A 26,378-nucleotide genomic window follows, 5' to 3' on the forward strand; every position below is an offset into this window, starting at 1 on the left:
AGTCTGAAAATGGCCTGAGGAGGCTTTTCATCATAATTTTATTAATTTATTAAATTATTTCTATTCATGAAATGGTTTCAATGATGATGGTGGTGACGCCTCGCGACCAGTCGCCTTGGTGCCACTGTTACTCCTAGGCCTAGGCCTAATAGGACCCCCTCTTAATAGGTACAGGCCTGGACAGGATTTTTAGTTTTGGCCAACGCCGCGCGCGCGGATAGCCGTGGTCATGTTTGTAGAGAGGAAAAACAAGAAAACCCCAACAAAAGAGGAATGAAAAAAAGAACTACATTTCTTTCCTCTGGCAAATGTAAATCGCTGATTTATTCAAATCGAACTAGGCGTGCGCCGTGTACAAGTAGTAGCCTTAGCAGCAGCAGCAGCGCCGCAGTCTATCAGCAAAGAAGTAGTAGGCCGCCCTCCATGGCATCCAGGCCATCGCGTAGGATCATCGCGCTTTTCGCGCCGAACACAAATGTGGGCCACGTGCGGTGTCGATGTCGGTGCGGAGGTGCCAAATTAAGATCGTCCAAGACCACCACCACGATGGCCACAGCGAAGCTTCTCTCCAGCTCCTGCGTGGCTGTCGATTTCAATTTACGAAGGTCGCACCTTAACGCCGCCTCGATTTGATAAATTTCCAACCGATGAACCGGGGCCCGTTGCTGACTCAGGATGAAATATGGATGGCTCCGCTTATCAGGAGCCACCAGCAGCACCACCACCAGGGCATGTCCTGCGAAGTGGTCGCTTGTTTTCCTTCCACCTTGTTTTTCTCTGCAAAAAAAAAATCACCTGACCTGATAAATGACCACCGATCAGGTCTCGCAAAGGGCCAAGGAAGGAAGGATTATTATAGACCACGAGCACGGTCTCGTCTTCATTCCAGGGGGTGCCCTTTCTTTCTTCTTTATTAAATAATACATCTCGTTCGCACGTTCCGCTGTGTCCGCGAGCCACAAATTGAACCAGAAACGAAACCAATTGAATGTTGGACGCGCAATTTTTCGAAAGCTTCCACGTCAGAGGACCATGAGGGCCACAAAAATTGAGAAATCGTGTGCCGTGTGCGCTTTGTATGTGTGCCCCACACCGCTTTCGTGGCTGTGGTACAAAATGCAAAACAGCAGCAGCAGCAGCAGCTCCAAATAACAAATTTTACTTTTATTAGGATTTTCCGCGCCTCGGTGTGGCCTCGACATTCCAGTGCCCCCGGCTGGCTGGCTGGCTGGCTGGCTGGCCGGCTGTGCGTGCGTATGTTCCAGTGCTGGCATTTTATTTATTGCACACGGATCGAACACCACGGCCGAAGAATCTAAATTTATCAAAAACAACAAAACGAAACGAAAAAAAATAACCAAAACTGGGAAGGGAAAAAACGAGAAATTGCAATAAGAAGAAGCGAAAGTGCGTACCAGGTAGATGGCAGGTAAGGCACGGCCGGTGGACAAGGTGGTGGCCAGCGATCGAAGCGCCACGGCCCGAAATGGAAAGGACAAAATATGGCTGGAAATAAAGTGGAAACCAACCGAACCGGGCTAAGGTCCTCCGGGTCTCCGGAGGGGGGGGGTAGCACACCAGCACGAGCGCTCGCCGTGTCCTGCCGTGTACTGGCCAGCCAGACCAACCGACCGACCAAGGAGTCGCGGGGCAACTCACTTTCGCAGGGCGGCTTATATTGCGTAACGTGTAATGGCAATATGTGCAATGTCAGAAACAGATAAAAATGGATGCCAATAAAAAGCTTAACATTGTAGATAAACCTTTACTCCCTCCGCGCGTGGTGGTGGTGATCGTCTTCGCTTCCCTCCCTCACGTGGACGACAAACAGAGCGCCAAATGCCGGTCCCTGTGTCCTCTGCTTGGTTTCAGGGGGAGACAGTGGGAGACGATATGATTGGAAGCACATTGCACATCGGGACAGTCGCCGAATCGAGACGACCCCCCCGATAGACGACGAAGGAATCCGTGGGAGTCTTCTACTTTTGAGCCACTTGACAGACTTGTGGTGCTGGCTGAAGCTGAAGAAGCGAGAGCAAATGTCCTTCGAGGCGAGTTTTCCGATTCGGAACTAACCTCGAAATTGGAAAAATGGTCGTGGCGTACTGTGTGCCGCGACAACATCACTGATGGCAATGGTGGCGGTGGTGGTGGTGGGCATGGAAATTTATTAAATTCCTTCTCGAAAGATTCTTTCACATAAACCATTGCCAGGGTCCGGTTACGTCTTGGCGGAGTGTCACCGGGGGTTTCGCTGTAAGTGATTGTAACGGCCACACACAAGCACACATCATCGTCCTGATCCTGGTCTTGTCGTCCTGGATCTGTCAAGAATGATGCGCGATGGTGGTGTGGTTGCCAAGGGCGTCGAGCGACGACGACGGACCGACGAAGCCACCTTCGATGCCATTTTAATAAAAATAAAATATTTTTTCCACAAAATGGCATCTAGTTCTGTGTTTGGTGTCTCTTCGCTCCTGGCTTGCCGGCGGGATCAAACGGAATGTGACTTCACCTGGAGAGAAGGTGAGATTCGGGGGAGGGAGCCTCTCGAGAGGAGGCAATTTCGTTTCAATTGCCAATTGGGTTTTCTTCGAGAGTGGGCTGGAAGCAAAGGGCTGGAAGTTATTTAATGCATTTCGGGTAACAGCGACGCGATGGTGTTGACAGAGGAATGAAGCCAGAGAAGATGTTGCGCGGTTACGCGGGAGAGCGCATGGCGTCGTGTGTGGACACTTCCTCCATCTACCTCACTTCCTTGCGTTGGAAGCACTTCAACTAACAAAAAAAACCTCGCAAAACCAAGAAAAGTCGCAAACATGGTACCGCGACATTTACTTTTCGTTTCCTTCAACAACAACAACAGCGTGGTCCTGTGGTGAAACAAAACAAGAAGCAAAATAAAACAGCAAAAAAGTTACCAACGTTAGAGCGTAGAATGGAAAGTGGAAGAGGTGGTGGCAGCTTCCGGAAAATTACAGAACTACCTCAGCTAGCACCGGTGTGCAATTCGTTTTCTTTTTGCTTGTTGCTAAACAACCGGGCTCAGGACACACGTTACCAGACCATCGCGACTTTGCGCGGTCATTGAAGGGTGCTAAAACTACAACTTGGAACGTGCCAGAGCCTCGGATTTACAATAAAACTTCTCTCAACAGTAGCAGGATTATTGGTTTTACGGTTAGCAGCCGACAATGCGTACGTAGGCCTAGTTTTACACTTTTGCGTGATACACACCACCATCACCGCCACCACCAAAGGAGAGTAGAGCAATAGTTATCGAGCATAATCACCAACAGCCCCCAAAAGCAAAAAGAAAACACAACCAGTCAGCCACAAACATGATGATGATGATGTTGGCGAAACACAAAATGTACCCCCACTTCACAGGGCCAGAGCGTTGTTTCAGGGCGTGTACGCGCTGAAATACTGAAAAGTGGTGGAAGGAAAAGTATGGAGAAAAATTAAAAAAAAAACAACAACAACCCTATATTTAATATTCTATGACAAATGTATGTAATGTAATTTGTATCTAAGGCTAAAAAGGCAAGAAATATACTTATAAAATGTTTGGAAGTCGTGCTCGTTCGTCATTCTTTTCTCTTTTTTTTGTGGTTTATTTTCTTTTGAGAAAATATCGAATGAGGAGTTCACGATTAGGTGGAGTAGCTGCAAAGTAAGTTACTTCTTTGTTTAAGGTATCACGGATTTTCCGGGCATCCTGGCGGAATCGTTGAAAAACGGCGGTTTTCAATTTGATTTCGACTCTCGAACACAGAGCTATAGACACTCTTTGGCGACATCAGCGCCCTCTAAGTGGTAAGCCGAGACACACCAATGTTTCGATTTTTGACACCAAGAGGGCTCTCGTTTCTTCCCTCTCGCTCTCTCTAAAGCGTGAGAACGAGAAGGCGATAGATGTAAAATTTAAATTAATTAAAAAAGTCGATAAATGTTATGAAAACGTGTTAATTTTCTACTTATAAATAATAAAAAAAACCACATGACTAACAACAAACCTTTTAACCTTCAGCAACTTTATCGAGAGCACACGGCTCTCGCTTGAATAAACCAACCAAAAATCTTGTCTTTGCATCAACCCCTCCCCCGCTCAACCACCCCCACTGACCTCACCTAAAACACACAAGAACCCGGCTTTCAAAAACACACCGGCGACCGAGGCCGCGCAAGTTCCGTGGAAAAAAAAGGTGATCAATGCGCCCATAAAAACGAACCGGTTTTGCTTCACACGTTCCGTTCACGCCACGAAACAGTCGTCGCCGTCGTCGTCGTCATCAGCACCGCAAGCTCCCCACTGGATAGCAGAGAGAGGGGGTGGCGAGGGGAAGTTGGAGAAAATGGTTTCGCGGCATGGTTGAAATGGTTGTGGTGTGTTCCTCTTCCCGCAGACTGCTTCCAGCACGAGCTCCAGCGAGCTAGCTGGCGATGATCTCTCGCCAGACGTGATATAACCGTTTAGCGCATAGTTGGAATACCTAAGCACACAACTATCCACCTACTTCCACTTCCACCCCCCCCCCCCTCCCCCTTCTTTCGCCGATCCTCGAGGTCATGGAGCCGCTAACCAGTTGGAGTGGTCGATCGATCGATCTAACGGCGATTGGGCGGTAGGGCCTCGAAGTGGACAGCCACAAGAGGTCCATGACTCTTTCATCTATTGCTGCCGCACATTCCGTACCCCGCGGGGGCTGCCTCGTCAGCCACTCATCATCATCATCATCATCATCTTCAGCATCACCATCAGCGCAGCCTCATCTGTAGTCATCATGCGACTCCATGATGAGAGCATCATCTGCTTTAGCGTCTTCTTCAAAGGAACTTTTCGGAGGTTCGTCACTTGAAACATCTTTTTCGCGCATTTCTTGGCCACTGCGTCCCGCCAGCTTTGTTTCTTTCCTTCACTCCCTCTTCCTTTTTGTCTCTTTCTCTCTCTCTCTCTCTCTCTCTCTCGGTTTCTCGGTTCCTTCATCGTGTTGCACAGCATTCCAACCGATCGCCGAGCCGGGAATGCGTTTTCACTTTGATTGATAAATGGTCGGCATCCGAAGCTCGCGGCTGCCGCCTTGGCCTTTTCCCCGCTTCTTTCTCCCTTCTCCCTTCATCAGTTCGCGACGATGCTTTTGAAGAATTTTAAAACACATTTTCTGCGTCCCTTCCTCTCCTCACACAAACGCCAGACGGTTATCCGTGGTGCATGGATCAATCCCCAGCACCATCGCTGGCCGCCTGGCGAAACATTGTAGTCGCGCGTACAGAAGTGGCCTCAACGACGATGATGATGATGATGATGATGATGGGTACAAAACTACATTCCACGTCGTCGTCCGAGACCGCTCGCTTCGCGGAATATCATTACTCAGTTCCTCGCGGCTGGCGTGCCGTTTGTTTAGTCATCATGATGATCCACGAAGCAGAGCTCCCCGCAGTCGAGGCAGTGTGGGAGTGAGACGGGGAAGGGAAGGAAGGGGGTAAGTCATGCGCGCATCATCGCATTCCAGTCATACACACTCGCTCGCTCGCTTGCTCGCTCGCTATCTCTTTCCTCCTCTCTCGCTCCGGAGGTTCGGGAAAAACCCACTCGAAGACTCGAGTCAGCCGGTCAGTCAGCCAGCCAGCCAGTCCTCTCGAGCTAAAGATGACCATGGCGGCGCTAGAGCCAAGCAAGAGCAAGCGGCCGCTTTGGTGTTGAAGGGTGCTGCGATCACGTGGCTTGTCCGTGATATGTTGGCGCTGCTAGCTGCTGCTGGTTGACCATCCATATCAGCATGAGGATTGCGCGATGTCCGATAAGGGTGCGCGCGAACAGCCCGGCCTGGGTACACCGTCACCTCATTCAGGTTCAATATCTCTGCTGTTCGGATGTTTAAAGTACCTTTCTTCCGTTGGCAAGCCGCACCTTCCTCTTGGATGATGATCTTCGTCCGTCAGGATACGCCTTCACCGGAGTTTATTTCGCTGTTATCACTCACTCTTTCTCTCTTTGTCACTTTGTCACTGCCGTAGAGCAAAAGGAAAAAGAGCGATGGGAGGGAAAGGGTGGTAAGGGGGGTCCGTTGAGTTAACTGTACAAAATCAGCTTTCAAAGTGATCTCACTCGTTGTAAAATGAATAAGTCAGATCGAAAATGAAAACCGGTTCTGTGATTACATTTGGACCCCGCCACCCGTCCTCCTCCTGCTCCTCCTCCTCCTATTCACCCCCCATGCGGACATGCTGGGAGATGTTGTCACAGTGCGAAGAGTGCACACGATGATCACGATCACGATCACTCGCCGCCGTGGTGTGCCCGCGATCGGTGCAGCTCCAGCACCGATTCCGTGTCCGTGTCCAGGCGTGAAAGCGTTACTCCAGGTGAAGATGGAAGCATAAGAAAGCAGCATGCAACGAAGAGCCAGCGCCAGAGCGAGACCGGAACTGCTGCTGCTGCTGCTTCTGGGGAATGGAATGTTTGTGAGTTTATGCTTCCATAGCCCACATAGCCTTTCGTGGTTCACGTGCTCTCTTTCCGTATTCTTCTTTTGCTAAGCGCCTCGCAGCAAATGCGCGATCATCATCATCATGATATTTGCTCTCTTCTCTCTTTCCCTTTTAGTTATCGTCTTATCTTGTGCATTGATCATGAGGAATTAGACAAATGAATAAATAAATAACTGAAAAGCCTCGTTTGGATGTAATAATCTCCGTGGCGCACCAGCCGTCGACATACAGAGCGACTCCGCAGCAAATTGAACCATTAATTAGCGAAGTGAAAATCGAAGCACTGAACGGAGGAAGGAAGGAAGAAAGGAAGGACGAACACGAAAAAGGAGAAATCCACAAATAAGTCGCTGCCCGATCTCGTCGCTACGATCACTTACTAGCGACCCTTCCTGCCGAAAGAAGGGGTTACACAGCAGAAGGGGAAGGAGGATATCTCTCTCGCGCCGGGGTGAAGAGCGCACACAACGAAGCGGAAAGGTTAGGTAGAGGTAGGGCACGACACGACTGACTGCGCCGTGGTGTAAATTAAAATGTAATCGAGCAGCAATTATCGTAAATTTATGCTCTCATTCCGATGCTACAGCCAGCCAGCCAGCCAGCCTGCCAGCCATCACCTGGTGTATGTGGGGCTCGTTAAAAATGTGTCAAAATTATGATCGGTCCCGGATAAGAAGATAGGGGATCTCCAGGAACGGAGCGGTTGATGGTGACGATGGTTGGAATGTGTTAATGGAGAGCGCACGCAACATACACACGCGTCAGAGAGACCACGAGAAATTAGAAATTGGAGCAACCACCACCACCATCACCATCGGGAGTGACTGTAGGAGGAAGAGAAGAAAGAGGAGAAGAGAAGTGTGACAATCCGATCCGTGTATGGAAACCACACATCAAAGCAACGCGCGCCGTTCGGAATGAATGAATATCCGCGCCGTCGCCTGGCGCGTTGTTGCTAAGCGACGGACCACGCAGCGAGCCTCCCTTTCGCCTGGCATGGATGAGAGGGAAGGGAAAGGGGTGGTTATGCTTTCTCCAATCGCGGTCCCGCCGTTCGTTCGTGCAGCACTCGCCTCTGGTGGTCGCCTCGGTTCGATCGTCCGCACTCTGTCTGTGTGTGTCACGTCGACGTCGACGACTTCTTCTCGCATTCCTGTCCCGATGGCCAGCTTGCCACCCAGCCAGCCATCCTGGTTCCTGCTCCTTCCTCTTACCAAAGGATTGACCGACCGTTATGAGGCCCCCTCGTGGTCGTGATCAGGTCGCACACGGAGCAGCAACAACAGCAGCAGCAGCAGCAGCGCAGCTTTCCTCTGCACAAACATCCGGGGTAATACCGACCACCGATCGGGGATAGCATGTGGTGGCAACGGCGGTGGCTTCGAACACTATCCGCTCCAAATACCAACGACTTTTTCTTCCTCCTCGCGACTTCTCCCTTCCCTCTTACTCGCCGCTTGTTGCTCGGGTCTTGGCTGGTGGTCCCCGGGCCCTACCAACAAACACTCCTCCTCCTCCTCCTTTCTTCGCTCCACCACTCCGGCGGTGTGGTAGTGGTGTTTGCTCTTCAGCCGGCGTTGTGGAGACGGCAACCCTGTTACTGAACGGGGTGATATGCTGTCGTTCCTCGTTCGTCGACTCCTTCTCGGTGGTCGTTGTGCTCCTCGTCGTCGTCTCTAATTTGCGCGAGCGAACGAGCTGGAGAGCTGCATGGACCCCAAACACAAGCAGCTAAACTAGCTGCTCCACCACTCCACACAGCTGGTCTTCTCTTCGCGCCCCTCTTTGCGCTCTGCACTCCGCCGCAACCTCACACTCCACCCTCCATCCCATCATCATCATCATCATCACGGGGTGACTTTTATGAATGACTTTCTGTTTGCAGGGGGTGACGACGATGGTGGTGCGGTCTTCGCTTCGTCTTCTCCTTCTTCTTCTTTTTCTCCGCTCTCTACTCTTTTCACTGATTCCACTGGGAGGCACAGTGAATGGATGGATGGATAGAGACAAAGAGAGAGCTAGAGAGAGAGGGAGATAATGATGATGATGATGATCGTAAAGCGCGATAAAGAATTGAATTCGATCCGCTCCGTGGTCCGTGTCCTCGCGCGCGCGCGCGCGTTCGTCCAGGGGGGCTGGTGGCGCTGGAGTTGCTGCCCCGTTGATAACCCACCATTCACGACTTTGTCTTGCGTTCCACACAACCCTCCATGCTGCTCTTCCCGTGCATACCTTGGTTGCGGTGTGATCCGGAATAACTACCTACGATCGGAATTCAGGATCCTCCTCCTGGTGATCGCGATAATTAACGAATCTCGATTTATGATGCTACACACCATCGCCGCGCGGATGATCGCAAAGGCACGATCGATCGATCGATCGATCGATCGATCGATCGATTGATGTTCCGCTTCACACACAGCACGGGCCCCACAGGCACAGGCACAGCCACAACTCAGCTCAGCTCAGCTCAGCTCGGCACAGTGTTCACCAGCGGACTAACTGACGTCGCCGTTCACTATCATCGTGCGAGTCCAAGGCTCACAGACCGGACCGAGACCATCGCCATCGTTCGGAACCGTTAGATGATGATGACGATGACGAGCTGTTGGTGGTGGTGGTGGTGGTGGTGGTGGTGGTGGGTATGACGCCGTGAGACCCGATGATAGGATGGGGACGCGATCTAGCAGAACATACGGCACGAACCTCGCGACCAGCAAGCAACAGCAGCATCGCGAGTAGTGATCGCTCTATTCCTTCCCCCGTCCGGCGAGGGGTTCGTGTCCATTCCGTGAATGTGAAATGTCTTGTGTAACACAAGACATTGTATTCCTCCTTCAATGACCTTCCGTGTCGCTCTCTCTCTCTCTCTCTTTCTCTCGCTCTCTCGCTCTCTTTCTGTCACGCTCTCTCGTCGCGTTTTTCATGCTGCTGCTTGGCTAATCACTAAACCGAAAGCAGCGCACGGAACTTCCGGAAGTACGCGGCGAGACGGGAGCAAAAGTCACTGCCGAGCGCCTACCAAAGGTTATCGCGGTGGTGACCACACCGACAGCAGCAGCAGCACGCAGGGCTTATGATCATCTGGAAATCATAATCTTGAATTCGTGGTTCGCTGCTAACAGCCGCTGCTGCGACGATGCTGGTGCGTTGAGTAGTTTCAATCATCCAGAAGACTTTTTCGTCATTTTTGGTAGCCATTCATATGCCATTCCGGCCAATGAGCAGCATGCAATGGAGTTTCCGCGCATTCCGACTTTTCCGTTACTAATCTGTAGATAAGAAGAGAAGAAAATAAAGAGACAGAGTTAAAAATCGACCTTCAAAAGCAATCCAATCCTTCAGTTATGCACTTGTCTCCAAATGATCGTGATCCTCGCTCAACACAACCTCCTACGTCCCCACCATTCATGGTGTGCTTTTTTGAAAGAGTGGACAAGTGGAAGACGCACTGCTGCTTCCAGACACTGCACGAGCTCTTGTGCGTTGGTGTGGTGCCCGTTTCAGCTACCACGGCCATTCTAATCCCAAATCACACAGCATCACCACTCTTCTTCTCGATATGGTTATTCGGAGGAGACAGAGAGAGAGAGAGAACGAGAGAACACATTTGCCCACCACAGACCACCACAGATGAGTGTCCACAGATCTTCCGCCATCGACCATCCTCCAACACTTCCTCGACGGATGGAAGGGGCTCTGCCTAGCTGGCCTCCTACTACTCCTTTTCTGACGACCTTTAGCATTTGCACGGAGGTCCGGCGCGGCGTACACATTAATTATGGGGAGAATTATGCGCAAAAAAAAGCGCATAGCTATCTTCAGAACCAGTCGGTTACGCAACGCGCAACACGCTCGTATGACTGGCCTTTTTTTTTTCTGCCGCTGCTGTACAGTCCTCACAACCCACCGACACCACCACCACCGACCGTCCATTAGGGAAAAATCCGTGGAATACACTATAAGCGACGAGGTGGTGATGTATGGATCATGACTAAGCGACATTACACACCGAGCGACCGGGCGACGGACGTGCGCAAATCGCTGACAATCTCATCATCGCCTCTGCCTCTCTCTCTCTCTCTCCCTGCACACGCTGATCACTGGAGTGATTGTTGGCGACGAGGGGGGTGCACTGAGAGTAAATAGTCAAATCCCGGGCAGCTAACTCTTGTTGTTTGTGTGCGCATCATACCGAGGGGTTCACATAGGTTATCCTAGAGTTCCGTGTGGCCACCACCGGCCACCGGTCACCAGATGAGATTACTGATTTATGAGCCAGTCCCGGGCTGCCCTAACAACTACTTTTTGCTGACGTCTATCAGTGGTCAATGGGCTACGAGATTACCCCAAGACCCACTAGCTTCAGTACGGACCGAGGAGGTCCCTATTCCCAGGAGAGACACGTCCACGACGACGACACTGGATTCCGGACCGAGTGGACCTCATCATCACAACTACACACTGCCGCGTCCGTTTGCAGTTCGCGACTACTGCGCTGCTACTCTCGGCTCCGGGGCTCGATGAACGATTTGCATAGCACTTAGTTGAAAGTGTTTACCGTGGACGAGACACCAACGGGAAAGCAAACCGGGTGGGGGAATGTGCAACAAAAAAAAAAAATCACACAATCCCGCCACAAACCTGATCAGCAACTACGTGACCGGATCCCCGACGATGACTCTTCTGTCCTCCTCTGGCGCACATAAGATCTTGACACGAGGCTCGGACGTGTAGAAAGACGGAAGCAGCCCTCAACAGCAGCACCAGCAGCACCAGCAGCCAGATTCGCAACTATGGAATGTAGTTTGTACTTCCCTCTCTCGCGCTCTCTCGCTCTCTTCCCATCCCGGATTCCCCGTCCGTTTCCACCCCAGGCTGATTGGAAACTGGATTTGCACCGTCCAGCCCCACAGTTCCTTTCTGGTCGTGCGAAGAGAAATTGACGTGGAACGTCGCGTCCACACACGCCTCTAAAACAAACCCATTCATTAGGACGATCGAGCGCGTCCTGTTATCATCCAGGACGCGCGGTTATCCTTGTCCGGTGGTGCTGCGCATCCAATCTTCGCATCCGTGCCCCCCCCTTCATAACGAAGAACTGATCCAATTATAGCGTACAACAGCAGACGGTCGGTGGAAAAAGGAAATTATCACTTTATACCACACACCAAACCATATATAACATAAACACACTGCCGGACAATCAACAGTCAACAGTGGAACAGAGAAACCGGAGCAGAGGAACAACGATTTGATCGTATGGAGTCTGGGCTTCAGTTCCCTATATATATAGCATCGCATCGCATCGGCTCAAAGCGATCGTAACTGCAAAAGGCAGTCGCTGACGAAGGGGCTATCGGAACGAACGGGCACGTTGAACGTGATCGGCGCTAATAACAAAAATTACAGTTCCGCGGAAGGGAACGCCTGCGCAGCGGCGCCTTAACTCTCGAAGGGAGCTTGGAATAATTGCTCATTAGCTGAGTTCTCCCTCTACGCGAGGTTCTATGGGGCGAGTTTTTTTCTTTTTTTTGGCAACTGGAATCCGATCCCTCTCGCGACGCTTCCGAGAAAACATATCCCGGGAATCCTTTTCCTCCCGGGAGGGGTGGTGGCGTCTTTGGGATAAACAATATCAAACGGGTACGATTGATGGCGCTCCATCCGTTTGCTCCATAAACACACCAGACCACACCAGACCACAGGGGGCAAAAGGAAGCCCTGAAAACCACAGACCCCCCCTTTTTCCCTTCCTTCCATCTTTTAACTCCAGTTCCCTGGTTCTCCCCGTTCCGGGTGCATCCAAGCGCAGTACAAGGGGGGGAAGAGGCGAGTGCGTGCGCTTGTACATATGCCAGCCAGCACACATAGCCCCAACACCCATACCCACACCCACTGAGAGTGAGAGAGAGGGGGGGGGGCACACATCGCCGTTTACTCCCCCCTTGTGGGCAGCATCAGCGAGGCAACAGCACATCATGAATGAAACAAATTATGAATGGGACGACGCAGCAGCGCCATGGTGTGCCGTCGCCACCGCCGCCCCTACGCTCTTCCCCTCCTGCCACACAGCGACAAACCGTGGCGACGGCAGCGACGGCGACGTATGAATGACAGAGGTCCGAGAGGCCTGGAAGGGGAGGGAGGAAGGCTACCAGAGAGGTGCCAGTGGTGCAGCTGAATGAAATCAACGCCTCTCGCTGGCTGTGCTGAGCTGGTGCCCTCCGCGACTGGCCTCGATGTGTCCCTGCGTCCCTGCGTCCTCCGCTCCCCCTTTCTACTGTCGTGCGCGCGCAATCCGTTCACGTCTGCTGCACACACCACAGACTCATACACACGCGATTGCTGCTGTGTGCATGTATGTGTGCCGTTTGTACAATCATAAGATTGAAAGATCCCTCTCTCCCACTACCGCCTCCCTGATGCTAGAGCTCGCCGCTCGCAGTCGTGATCGCCATCGTAGTGGCGACGTTCACGGATCTTGTAGCGCTAATCGCGAACCGCAGCAGCAGCAGCAGCAACAGCACGGTGCACGTTCGTGTGCAACGAATGATGATCAGCATCTTGACGGGCTGCAAAGGTCGACTTACCACAGCACTCCCAATGCAGTCGGTTTATGATCGTGAACTGACGATGCGCCAAGACACGGGAGATGAGCAAGGATTGCTCAGCACATCAAAAATCCCTTCCTCGCTCATTATTGAAAGGAGCACGGGGCCCTCTGTGGGTGCAGGAGGAGCAAACCAAGAGCAACAAAGCACAAAGCATGGTTATCAGCACTTGGAGCAGCCTTAACCCGGGCCGCCCCCGGGGGGGACGAACGGAATGAACTCGGAAAGGGCGTGTGATTAGTGTGTGGTTAGACGATCGGTCGAAAGTGAAGGCAAAACATCCGGCCAGGCCATTCGGGGCCATCCATATCAAGCGGAACCATTGAGTCCCCCGGACCCCGGAGCCAGATTAGACCACCACACAACAAAGCACAGTTGTGGCCTCATTTACAGGCTTCAGCATCAGCATCAGCATCATCATCATTTGGACTCTGGAAAGCGGAAAAGGTTATGACCGTACCCCGCCGCTGCTTCTCTTTTGATAACCGGTCACAGCTACAGTACATGATGTTCGGTTGGCAAGCGGAGTTGCATCGTCTGCTTTTTTAAGACTAGTCTACAGAAGCATCTGAGTCAACTAATCCATGAGACTGACTGCATTTGGATAGTAATGATCCTTTGCTATAGAAGAACTACAATTTTTACCAGCTTCCAGCATACCAACACTGATTTCACGTTGGAGGAAACTTTCTCTTCTGTTACAGGATATGTCTGAGTCATGCCGAGTAACTCAAAGGCCGCTGGACGTTCCCCAGATTCCTTACCAGACCCCACAGCAGACCGTGTCTCATATCCCAAATGTAAGCAAATGGAAGTGGCTATCATCGCGGCGCCATACGCCATCGCAAAAACTTCCTAGACGCTTGAGGAGAGATACGCTCCAAAACAGCTTTTTTACTAAAAACCGTCGCCCAGGTACCCAGCCATGACCGCAAATGATTTTGAGGCGGATTAGGGATATCCATCAACTGGAGGAAGAGCCGCAGAGAGCGGGAGGGAAGACCGATTTCGGCTAACGACCCATAGGAGTCACACGCTTAAGCCGCTAAAAGCTGACCTACACAACAGCGCGCGCACCATGCTTCATTTCCATTCCACCGCCCGTTGGACTCCGATCCCAAGCGTGGGACCTTCCCTAAAAAGGCGTCGAGTGTGTCGAGAGAGTCACACAACACACCGAATCCCCGTGTCCGAATCCGCGAGGTGGTGGTGGGTTGCGCTCCCGCTGCAGCCAAATGGTTGGCGCCGACCGGCCGTAGGAGTGTGCTGGCGCCAGCTTAGTGCTTCCACCCCAAAGAGAAGAGTAATCAGGCCCGACGCATCGGCCAGCGTCAATCCGCACACCCAACACCGTGCGGCGCGCTTATAGTTTGCCATTCTTGTGTGCGAGCGCGCGCGCGCGCCTTAGCCTTTGCCGCAATTACGTTGTCTGTCAAAACGAGGCCTCACGTCCGTCTCTTTGAGACCCCTCGCGAAGACTCATAAACCTTCTTTTAACAATCACCGCCGCCCTCCGTCCGTCCATTTCAGCGGTGCGCGGTGGTTATGGTCATATAGGAAAGAGGTCCCCCACGGAACGGTCGTTTGAAAGCGCACAGGGATGATCATGGGAAATTCATCTCGCTGGGTGATGGCCTACCTCTCGCACTCTCTCTCTGTTGACAGAGGATCCAGAGATCTATCACTAGACCCTAGGATATGGGGGGGTGGAACCACCGTAGGAAAAATATTAATAATTCCCAGACTCACTGACACGCTCAAGGGCTCACTCCCTTGTGCCTTGACGAAGGAAACGACCATTTCCCTCTGCCTCTCTTTCCCTCGAGATCACAATAACCCCGAGACTCATCAATGGACGCAATTTCCTTACCGCCTAACGCCCTCCTCTCATTGTGACAGATGGCGCCAAATGGCGGTGTGTGGCTGGCGGACGGGTGGACGGGAGGGAAATCGATGTTTTCTAATTGACGTACAACGCGCGCGCACTGATGAGGCGCCGTGCTCAAGTACTGCTGTTGTTGTTGCTGCTGCTGCTGCTGCTGCTGCTGCTGCGGTAGGTAAAACGATTTTGTTTGCATCTCAACATCTCTTACAACGGGCCGCCATTTAACTATCGCGCAGATTGTTGCGCCGGCAGCGTCGGCGTGCTGATAGAGGAGATAAGCTAAGCTGCTTGTTGATTGAACACGAACCACAACACAAGCCGGGACAGACGAGGGCAGCGGTGGTGGCGACTGAGCTGCATTCAATGCAAATGAGGGTGAGCGATGCTAGCTAGTTGCATCTCAAGACCGCGCGCCGCTCTGCTTTGCACAACAAAACTGTACAAGGCCGCACACACATCGCACACAATGGAACCATAAACTGGCCCTGGGTGTGTGTTTATTGGGGAGTGGACCCTTGGTCACAACTCTCAACATCATATCGGAGGACACCAGGAGCAGAGAGTAAGCGCATCTCGGAGGTATGGTGGTACTCCCTTTTTTCTTCTGTTGGTAGAGAGGTCTACAAAGAAGCAGCTTATTCCAGACATTCAGCTGCGAGGGGAAGGTTCCCATGGTAACGAGACGAACCAGATGCTCCTCCGTGTCCCAGGCCAGGTTCATTGTTTACCGGGGAATGTGTCCCAGACTTCAAGCTCGTATGATCGCCTTTCGGTTTTGTCGTTTTGAGAAAATCTTTACGCGCCCCTGATTTCCCGCAAACCCCTATGGCCTTATGGGAAATGGGAACTGGGCAACGGGGGAGCGCATCGGCCAAGCGGAGCATTGCATAATTGCCGCCAATTAGTCACGTCGCGGTTAGTGAGCCATATACTCGCGTACAGTCGCGTCGCTTTCAATTGCACTATGGTTGAGGTCATATGGTTGAGGCAGTTGCGTCTCCGATCCGAGCGCTTGCAATACATTCCCAGAGCTGCATTCCGGGAACAACCGATGACAGTACTGGTTTACGGGGAAGCTCTACTCCCTCCCGTCACTTGGCCATAGGCTCCGTGTGTAGTACCTTCACTTCCTGTGTTTTAACCACGTTCACAAGCAGGATGAGTCACACGCTCTGAACGAACCAATGCTCCTCCAAAGCTGTGTCTAATCCGTCAGATGGAGCGAGTGCTTCCGAACGAATGGCTGAGACTTGAGACGAAATGAGCACACAAGCCCAGAGGGAAGCTCCCCGTGCTCCCGTCTATGTCGGCTATAAATAGAGGAACCGTGTGCGTAACACGTTTCTCAACAACTGGCCACCAGATGCCAACTAAAGAGAGAAAGAGAAAGAGAGGAAGAGAGTGATCGCCGCCGAGTTGGCCAAAAAATTGTCTCACGGCGCGGCTTTTCGCGATCCGCTTTTCGGCGTCATGGCTCACACGCCGTCTGCTGGCATCGAAACGCTTGACAGAAGATGGCGATGATGATGATGATGATGATGATGATGATGCTACTGTACGCCTTCGCCAAAAAAAAACTATAATCTGATTCCCGCGGCTACGAATTTCCGCTAGAAAAAGAAAAAGTTCGCAAAAATCTGGCCAGAGAGCAACCACCGCTGGGCCGTGGTCATGGCGAATTCGGACTACTACCTATAGCCGTTGCGCCGAAACTCGATTCGATTCCCGCTTCTTCACGTTCCACCGGAGGAGTTTTCCCTCGACTGATGATCGTGTTTAAGCCGCGGACGAACTCGCGACAGCAGCGAGCATTGGCTGTGGCTGTAAGATGCGCACCAAATATTCACGAGAGGCACGCGAAATGAAGCATCGGCCATCCGCATTAGTAGCAGCAACATGTGGTAAGGGCGTGCGCGAGTCGCGCTTCCGGTGTTCCAAAGTTTTCGCACAAGCGCGCCACAGCTCGCCAGCCTGCCAGACAGCCAGCCAACCCCGCGAGCAGCAATTCGCATGAGAATCTAATCTTGTAACGCGGGTTTTCCCCCCCTTCCGTAACGTGCCGCCGCCTCTGGTTGTTGCTCTCTCCTTGCCTTAATTTATTTTCTTGTTTCGGCGCTTAGGCGCTTTGGCCATTTGGCTTCGTCGTCCGCGCAGTTCCGTTTTTCTTTTCTTCTATCTTTTGTGTTGTTCCGCTTTTGGGTTGCATTGTTAATGGCTTCTTCCTGGTTCCGCGCGCTTTCCGTGTTCTTGTTGTTGTTCTTGCGCAATTGAAGGGTTTTCCACCGCAGAGGGGGATGATTTCGGGATTTTGCGCCGAATCCAAGCCGGTATAACAAAAAAGAATAGAAAGAAGTGAAAGAAAAGTGGACAACGGGTGCGGGGAAACTAGCAGTGAAAGAAGCGGCAGCACACACAAAAAAAAACCCGTTCCGTTCCGTTAGATTCCGTTCTCTCTCTCCCTTCGGTTCCGGTGGGGTTCTTCGCCGTACATCCCGGTGTTCCGGTTCGTGCATGTTAGCCCAAACGCCTTCCCGTGTTGCGACGTCTGTTTTGGTGTGCGAATTCGTTCACAATCCAATCTACAGCCGCAGCCGGAGCGCAGCGGCACCAGGTGAGCCGAACTACGGAACTCCGAGGCTAGAGACTTGAGGTGCCGCAGTTCCCAAGTGAAACACACGCGGCATTAAGGCGGCTCTCTCTCTCTCCCTCTCTAATTGAAAACCAATTCTCTACACCGACCACCGGAGTTGGCCGGAGGGTAGCGATGATGTGCTGTTCTCGGAGATCCGGGAAGGAAGTAAGATGTATCTTATTTGCAAAACAATGCACTCCTCTCACCTGGAAACCTGGGCGCAACTGGGCTGGGCATGGCTTCTTACTCACACGCCAAGCGGTCGTTTGCTGTGTAACCCTTGCAGAGATCCGTGTTCTTCTCCTTTTTTGCGATGCTCTCCTTGTCGTTTACTGGTTGAACAAAACTAACTTAGCGTCTAGCTTTTGGATTTCTAGAAGATCTCGAAGTGATTCGCTGACTTCTTTCTTCACTTACTTAATTACGCTAACTATGGGGAATTGGAAACTTAGCTACAACACTTCAAGAACACTCAACTCAGAATGAAACGTTCACAATTCGACCAAGGATGACTAGATACCTGGGACAGAAAGGGCACAGAACATATCCGCGTGCTGCTTCGTTCGTGCCAGGCAAACTAGATCACAACTTCTTCGTTCGATCTCCCGCCGGATTTCTTCTTCATCTGCGACACACCTTTCCGTACGCGCTGGTGATAGAGCACCAATACCGCGCGCGCGCGCGCGCGCTGGTGGTCCTCGTCCCTATATTTACGCTTACCTCACCTCTTTTGTGTAACTTCCAGGCAAAGGAAAGCACCAGCGAGGGGGGAAGGAAGAACAAACAGACAAACGGGACCACAGGAAGTGTTGAGGAGCATTTCTTACATCCTCCAGGGGGCTTCCTTCTGACCGAGGAACCCCGTTACCCCTTTGGCGCAGCATATGTGGTGCATGCGGCCGAGAGCAAACAGATCGTGTCACCGTCGTCGCTGTCGTCGTCGACACCGGATGTTTGCGCATGCTGCTGCCGCTGCTATCGGAAGTAGTGCCTGTCCACAGCGCACATACAAGAAGGGATCGGTACCGGCGTAATCACGCCATGGATCACCGTTAACCACTCTATAAAGGTACGGCTGCAATAGAAGCTGCATGGTCCAACTGTGAACGATCGTTCGTTCGCTCGCTACCTGCAATTCATTAATAACTTCATTAACTCCATCTCAATCATAGCAAGCCCGTGCACCTGTGGACTGTGCAGCAGTCGCCCAAGGGGATCAAGAAATTGTTCTTTTTTTTTTTTTTGTTTTCAATTGAAATAGCGGCAGCCAGCACGCGCGCCTTCTATAACCACATCCGGTGGGAGGGTGGCTTTTCCTCCACTTTTTTCAATTTATGCCCCCGTACCCCTCTCCCTTTCGCACCCGTTCCACCGATTGAGCCAACATAGAACCGTGCCAGCGACACAGAAGAAGCACGATCGGCGCTCGTTTCTCTCATTCACCACGCTCCGCGATCACACTCCGCGATGGGAAAGATTACTCAACAGAGCTCGACAGTAGGGTGTGTATGTGTGTGGACGACGTTCTCTCAAGGCGATCACGGCGGCAAGATCGGCGTACGAGCGCACGAGATGATGTCATGGGACAAATTAACCATTTGACTTCATTTCAGCGCACGCTGGACTGCAGGCAGGCAGCCATGGGTTGAAGATGGTTGTGTGGGAAGAGTGTACTTGAAGAAAATGGAATGAGGAATCCTCTGGAGGAATCCGGAAGTTTCTCTTGCGCCAACTCTACTAACCGAAACTCAGTCATGAGATGAAGCAGTGCAACCATCGAGCTTTAAACCGTTTAAAAGGCAGATGAAGTGCTGGCGCAGTGGAGCGAGATTTATGAACCATCGATCCACCACACTGACTCGATTATAGACCTCTCTCCCTTTCTCTCTCTCTCTCTCTCTCTCTCTCTCTCTCTCTCTCTCTCTCTTCATCAACATTTTTGGGACCTCGCATAAGTTTTTCCTGTTGCCACGAGAAAGCGCACAGTGAGCCCTCTATTTTCCGCTTTCCCTTCGCGAACGAAAGAGACAGGCTCTGCCGGCTGCCAAACCATTATTATCCAAGTGAGGGGAATCGTCAGTGGAGCGAGTGTTATGCTGCTGATCATGAAGATGATGAGCCGTGAGAGTGGAATTCATCGAAATCGCACCCTCCAGCAACTTTGGAGCTGGAAAGGGAACCCACGAAACGCGAGAAAACCAGTCTCGCGTGCAACTACTACAGAGCAGCATAGTACCAGCAGTAGCAGCAGCAGCAGCAGCAGAAGAAAACCAATTTTTCGTGAGCCACATCACACAACGCCACATACCAAAGACCGAGATCACAGCTCTTCTCCTTCACCACCACCACCACCACCACCACTGCAGCAACAGCAGCAGCACCACCATCATCATCATCATGCTGGATTGTCAATGGAAACGGAAAATGCTGGCTGGCGTGCTTGCGTTGGCCCTCGTGGTACGTGGTCTCATCGCAACGGACCGCGTGGCAGCGCACCAACAGCACACAGTTCGTTGAACCCTTCTTCTTCTTCGTCGCATGCGCGTCCTCTTCCTCTTGTTTCGTGTGGTGGACTGAGGAGATTGAGTTCATTCATAAATTTCCTTTTAATACCCGCACAACCACCGACCGACCAAGACGACGACCACGAGGATCACACATTCGCGCCGTCGCCGTTCAGGGCCATTCCAGCAGACCCAAAAGACGCTCGAGGAGGAGAAGGACGAGACGAGAACGGAACGGAGCGGAACATTCTCATCGCCCTCGTGGGTGCCCCCCACCGCCCAGGGGCCCAAAAAGTGAACGAAGCACGCACATTCCGCTTTCGGAACACATTCTCTAACGATCGGCGATGAAGACGAAAACTAAGACGTCGCTAGAACGCGAACGATGCACAAAAGAGAGAACCCGTAACAGAGCGGGCTGAGACCGCGGGAATGCGGTCCCAGCAGAGGCCCCCAGGAACAGTGCGAAGCCGTAAGAACCAACAACACCCCAAGAAGCAGCGGAGCAGAGAGGTGAGGAGAGGTGCAGATCTCCACCTCGAGACCCCAAACGTTGCGTCTCTTCGGAGCAAATATTTTCGCATGTTGGACGACTTGGAGTCTTCTCACTTTAGGGCCCGAGAGTTGATCGGACTCATCATCAGCAGCGTTCATCGGTGTTTTCTCTGTTCTTATGAGTGCATTCCCTCCTGGCTAGCTGGCTGTCTGACTAACTGGCTGGCACCGTTCCGAGCATCTTCGTCTCGGAATCACGAACACACGATGACGACGAGGACGACGACGAAGACGATGTCGCCGACAGGCCGTTGGAATGCGGTTCATGCTTCTCAACACGACGAGCATCACACCTCTCCCTCCGGCATCACCACCCTTCACAAACTTCTCTCCAATCTTAGGGAAACTCCCGAAGTCATTTGTGAAGCTCTTCAGTTGCATCACGTCACGCGTCCTGGAAACCGGATGCAGCACAGGAAGGACTCTCGTTTCACGATATTTCACGTGAATTCCGACCGAGATGCACGATCCGGCGGAGCAATGTCTCGCCCAGGCGTGCATCCACGCATCCTGTTGCACTCATCCTTTTCCAGCAGATCTTCCAGGACAGAAGAGGACAGACGCATAAGATGCCGACTCGCCAGCAGCACCGCCGCCATCAAAAGCATCAGCAACGAGAAGCACGAAAAATGGAATCATCGTCTTGTTTGGCGTCGATGCCGATGGCGAAGGTGGCGAGCGACGGTGGCGGTGACTGCCGGTTCCCAGAATATGTTTTGTATTTATGGTTTGGTTTTGGAAGGCTCGTGAGAACCTTCTTCGCTGCTCGTGCAGACACCGAGCTGCTGCTGCTGCTGCTGCGCTGGGAAGTGTTTATAGAACCGCTTCGTCGCTTTCGTCGTCTCGTTCGCACGGATTGAGGCCTTGGATGGCCTGGGATGGTCTGCCTGGCCTGCCTGCCAGGGGGATCGCGTCCCTTTTTCCCATATTTTCTGTATGCGTGCGTGCCCGCGTGGTGTGTGTCTTCCTTTACCTTCGCATTCGCTCGCTCTTTTGTGCGCGCCCAACGCGTCCTCATCCGTAGCATCGTCGCCGCCACCATCAAACGGTGGTAGTACCTTCCCGGTAGGACTCCGATGGGACGCGGACACACATATAATAATACCCGGGCCACCGGGCCGGGGGAGAGCAGAAGAGGAGGCAATGGCGACCGCATCCATGCTGATCCTCTCCGCTGAGCTTTGAAGTGTCCGTTTCTCACGGATGATGCGACGCTGATGATCGCCACCACACCTCGAGACTCGACTCGAGTTTGGGTTTTTTGGGATTTTGGCAAAGAAAAGTTTGTGGAGGTGGTAGTGGTGGTGGACACAGACTCAGACTCACACGACGCACAAACCACTCCATGGGACCGGAGATGCCCCGCGATTGTCGACTTTTATGATTGTTTGCTGTTCCGGGTTCGTCTGTGTGGTAGTTGTGGGCTGGTTATTGTTGGCTTCCCGTGGAAATCTCATTGCCACACGGTCTTCTGGACGGTTCTTCCACCCACCATGGATGTAGAACTCCTCCATGGGGCATTGTGTGGGGCTGGGCAGTGTAGTTCCGCTGCACACGCACCAATCTCGGCCATCCATTTTGGGGCCAGCACCCACGATGGGCACTGGCCATCAAAAGAACGGAAACGCTGGAAGGCGCTGGACCACGCACACATGCCGGTACGAACCTCCTACTCCTCCTGCGCAACTGACGTCAGTAGTGAGGAGGGAAGGTAGGTGGGCCAGGAACTTGCCACCTCATAAGGCGACATCAGCTCGTCCGCCGAATCCATTTGGCTGGCGCCGCCGCCACCAGAGACCATTTTGGGTCTGCGGCCTTGCACACACCTTCTTCGCTGACAGCCAGACACCCAACCCAACAGACACCACCAACACAGCACGGACGATCGGACACTTGCGAGGCGACTACTAGTAGCCGGGTAGTAGTGTATACGAAATGACCGACCATCACTTGCTGACGCTGTCGTGGGAGCAAAAATAGCAGCCGTGCCTGACCGTGTAGTGGTGCCGCCACCGTACTGGCTCTCTTGTATTTCCTTCCGCAGTGATCGCAGGCACGATCACATCATGCACACTCTGTCGATCTACCATTTTGACGGAACCGATATCCTGGATCAAATCCTGCAATCACAAGTTATGGTAGGGAATCGATCATGGTGATCGGGTTGTGGTTGCAAAAACCGATCGCGAGAATTAAGAAACCTTATTGCACAACATCTAATGTTGCTTATGCCCGGAGGAGAGTCTTGCTGTCGAGGAGCAGCATCACAAGACGATGATCACGACCGAGAGCACGTCCGCTCTCGAGCGAGAGCGAGAGTACCAGAGTGAGGGAATAGAAGCAAAGAAGAGCTTATCTAATATGGTTTGTGCTGCTGGTGTGCTGCTGCTGGTATGTTGCTAAGCGTGGCCAGAGTCTAAAAATATCGCCAACCGTCTGGCACACAACACATACGCATGCACCGTTTTACTCGTTCTTATCAGCATGCTTAGAATTGCGGGCCAATTTTACACGACACACAACACATACACACGTGGTCGCGCGCAGTTGGCGCCGGCCTGCCGAATGTGTCTCCTGGTGATGGAGCACCCAGTAAGTAAACCAGACTGCGCTGTTTCTTTAGCCGCAAAAATCCAACTGGAGTCCCACTGGTGGACGGCCATATCACATTAGCCTTGCTTAGTGCAGAGCGGCACCAATGGCTTAATGGCCGTGCGTACCGATGGTGTAGCGAAACGATACCGTTCCTCGCGGTCCCAAGTCTTATCGTGGCGAATCGGAGCCTTCAACATCACAAAACCAATCCAAAATACTTACATAATTGCGTCGTCGTCGTCGTCGCCATCTTTATGGTTCGCACGAAGAAAGAACTCGGCACTTGTTTGACATCGCAGGCTCAAGGTAGAACACAGTCCCCCGCCCCGCCGGCCCGAGATGCAGAGATCCTCGTCGTAAAGGCAGCTTCCAAATCCGGCTCCGTGGTCTGCGCTGCGAGTGCGACTGCTACTGGCTGAGAACACTCTGAACCTGCGAAGACAAGACAGACGACGCGAAGAGAAGCGATTTAGAGAAGCGAACAAAAACTGAGCAAATCTCGTAATATTGATCTCGCGAGTTGCTTGGATCGATGATGCTGACTGTCTGCCAGCCGTGCGTTGCTCGTTCTCGTCATCGTTCCAGCAGCCTACTTGTGCTCCTGTTGCTTCTGGTTGCGTACTACCCACTACTACTACTACTACTACTACTACGACTGAGAACGGGCTGTCATAATCAGCTCGCTAGCTTCTTCTGCCTGCCCCAGGCCAGAGAGGACAGTGCTCTAGCGCCACTCGGCTGTCACGTACTTTGGTCTGGTGAGAACACGTGTTCCTTGGATGTGGCCCGCCGGCCTAGCTTCAGAGAAGACACACTCCATCCACCACCACCACCACCAGCACACCCCTTCTTATTGTCATCGTTCGCGGCTCCTCGTCGGCGGCTGGGTGTTTGCATGCCTCTCATACAATGATGCCTGCCTGGTGGTGTACTTGGCACATTAAACGATTTTATAACCTCACTTTTTTTTTTTATCTCCGTGACCGCAATTCCACGCCTGCTATCGCCTGAACGCCTGCCAGGAAGTGTCTTTTTGGGGAGGGAAGATTTAATGCCGGCACTGGCTGGCGACGACGTGCCTATTAGGAATGGGGATAATTGTGGATTCCGTGCGTGCAACGTTCGTAGCAAGGATGGGGTTGGCGGGGGGAAAGAGTTCACACACTAGTCGCGCGTGAAGGGCGCCAGTTTAAAGGGAGAAGATTAATCAATCCACCCAAATCGATTACTAATGAGATGGGACTTTTTGTGGTTCCGAAACTCGACTCTTACGCACTTCTTCTTCGCTCTGTTAACCCCCGCCGAAATGGATGCTTTATCTCTCACTTTTCTCTCTCTCTCTCTCTCTCTCTCTCTCTCTCTCTCTCTCTCTCTCTCTCTCTCTCTCTCTCTCTCTCTAGGTCGCGGATACTGCGCTACGACTGCTGTTCGCTTATTAGAAGAGGGGCTTCTGCGCAGCCATTTTAACCGCTAAACAATGCGCAGTAACGCTGCTCTGCTCGCTAGGGTGCTAGCACAGGCGCTAGGCTTAAAGCAAACGCCACTGCTGGCGACGGTAATCGAGCTGCTGCCTCTGGCTCGTAGCGAGGTTAACAGATTTTCATTCTCTCGGTAACACCCCGAAAAACGCGCTAATATACGGGTGGTCCCCGCGTGGACCGCAACCACCGAGAACGAGAATCGATCCGGATCCGAATCCGAATCCGAATGCGCGTGCACGTGTCGTTGACAAAAGGGGTGTCTCTGTGTGCGTTTGATGTCCCCGAAAATGTAGAGAATGATGAAAAACGATCTCTTCTTACGCGACTTACGATGATCGCGGCATGCGGAAAGCACGAGCAGAGCGCTCGCGCGCTACGTTTCCTCTCTTCATTCCGATTATGCCACAGCATCATCATCATCATCACCACCATCGCCATCGCCATCGCCATCACCATAACCCCCATCTGGTTCTGGTGTCGCAGGCAACTGGGATGGAAACTAGAATCTAGAGCAGCGAACGAGGTCGCCGAGAGTCGCCACCCGATTCCCCCCCAGAAGTCAAGCTTTCAATTAACTTCAATTAGATGCGGAACAATACTGATCGGTCGGTCAGGGAATCAAGGGAGCACAGCATTCCGAAGAAAACCCCCTGGTGACACGACGACGCACAGACGGACGCATGCACGCACCTTGGAATGATCACATACCTCTCGGGTATCGGGCCTCGGGAATGTCACCTGTGTGCGATCGGAGAAGATTGTTGAGGATCGTTCCGGAAGCTTCGATCGAAACCGCAAACTCAAGAGGAGCTCACTCTATCTGCCAGACCCACGATCATCATCATCATCATCATCATCAGCGTGATCATGATCATCACCATCATTGCACACTTTTGCGTAGCAGCAGAGACGCAGAGACAGAGAGACGGGGAGAGAGAGAGCGAGGGCAGCAGCACTTCTTCTTCTTCTTCTTCTTCATCGTTCTCAAACTCAGCAACGACGACGACGATTCGCGCCCTAGCCTCTAGCAGTCCAAAGTCCACAAAATGGTCCACCACACATCACTCCACTCCACTCCACTCCACACTGCACTGCACCACGTTGCTCGACGGAAAAGAACTTTGTGACCAACGAGCGCCATGTCCCTTGTGACACCAAAACTCGCACACAGATTCAGTTCAATTGTTCTCAACACTCAACACTCTGGCCAATTAGTTTTGTAAGAAAATTCCAATCTATTTTCCCTCGGAGCACCAGCAGCAGCAGCAGCAGCAGCAGTAGGCCAGCATAACTCCCTGCAACAATTGATTTGGTGATTTGAAACTCACTTGTGACAGGCGGCCAGAGGCGGGCACATACACACTCGACACACACATACACGTACACGCACACGTACACGCACGCACGTACACTGCACCAGCACACCAAAGAAGAGACACCCTTTCCTTTCCGGGCGGCGCCAGAACTGAGTTGAAAACGGCGCAGCGCAGCGCACCGTGTTGGTGCGTGTTGTCGCCACCGAGATCGAGGCAGAAATGGCGGCGACGAGCGCGTGTTGGTTCAGCTGATACCCCCGGGAGTGTGCGTTCCGAATGGATGCGGCGACCGACCGAC

At 52.4% G+C, this 26,378-nt stretch overlaps 1 protein-coding gene across 1 annotated transcript; it reads right to left on the reverse strand.

Annotated features, from left to right (window-relative positions):
* Positions 1-9,652: 9,652 nt before the first annotated feature.
* Positions 9,653-26,171, reverse strand: LOC126569843 (uncharacterized). The gene is made up of 3 exons (XM_050227227.1): positions 26,093-26,171; positions 23,506-23,715; positions 9,653-9,770 (listed from the first exon to the last, which is right to left on the reverse strand). The coding sequence occupies exons 1-3, from the start codon at positions 26,119-26,121 to the stop codon at positions 9,683-9,685; spliced, it is 327 nt and encodes a 108-aa protein (XP_050083184.1). The 5' UTR covers positions 26,122-26,171; the 3' UTR covers positions 9,653-9,682.
* Positions 26,172-26,378: the final 207 nt, after the last annotated feature.

This window comes from Anopheles aquasalis, chromosome 2, assembly GCF_943734665.1.
Source record: "Anopheles aquasalis chromosome 2, idAnoAquaMG_Q_19, whole genome shotgun sequence".
NCBI lineage: Eukaryota > Metazoa > Arthropoda > Insecta > Diptera > Culicidae > Anopheles > Anopheles aquasalis.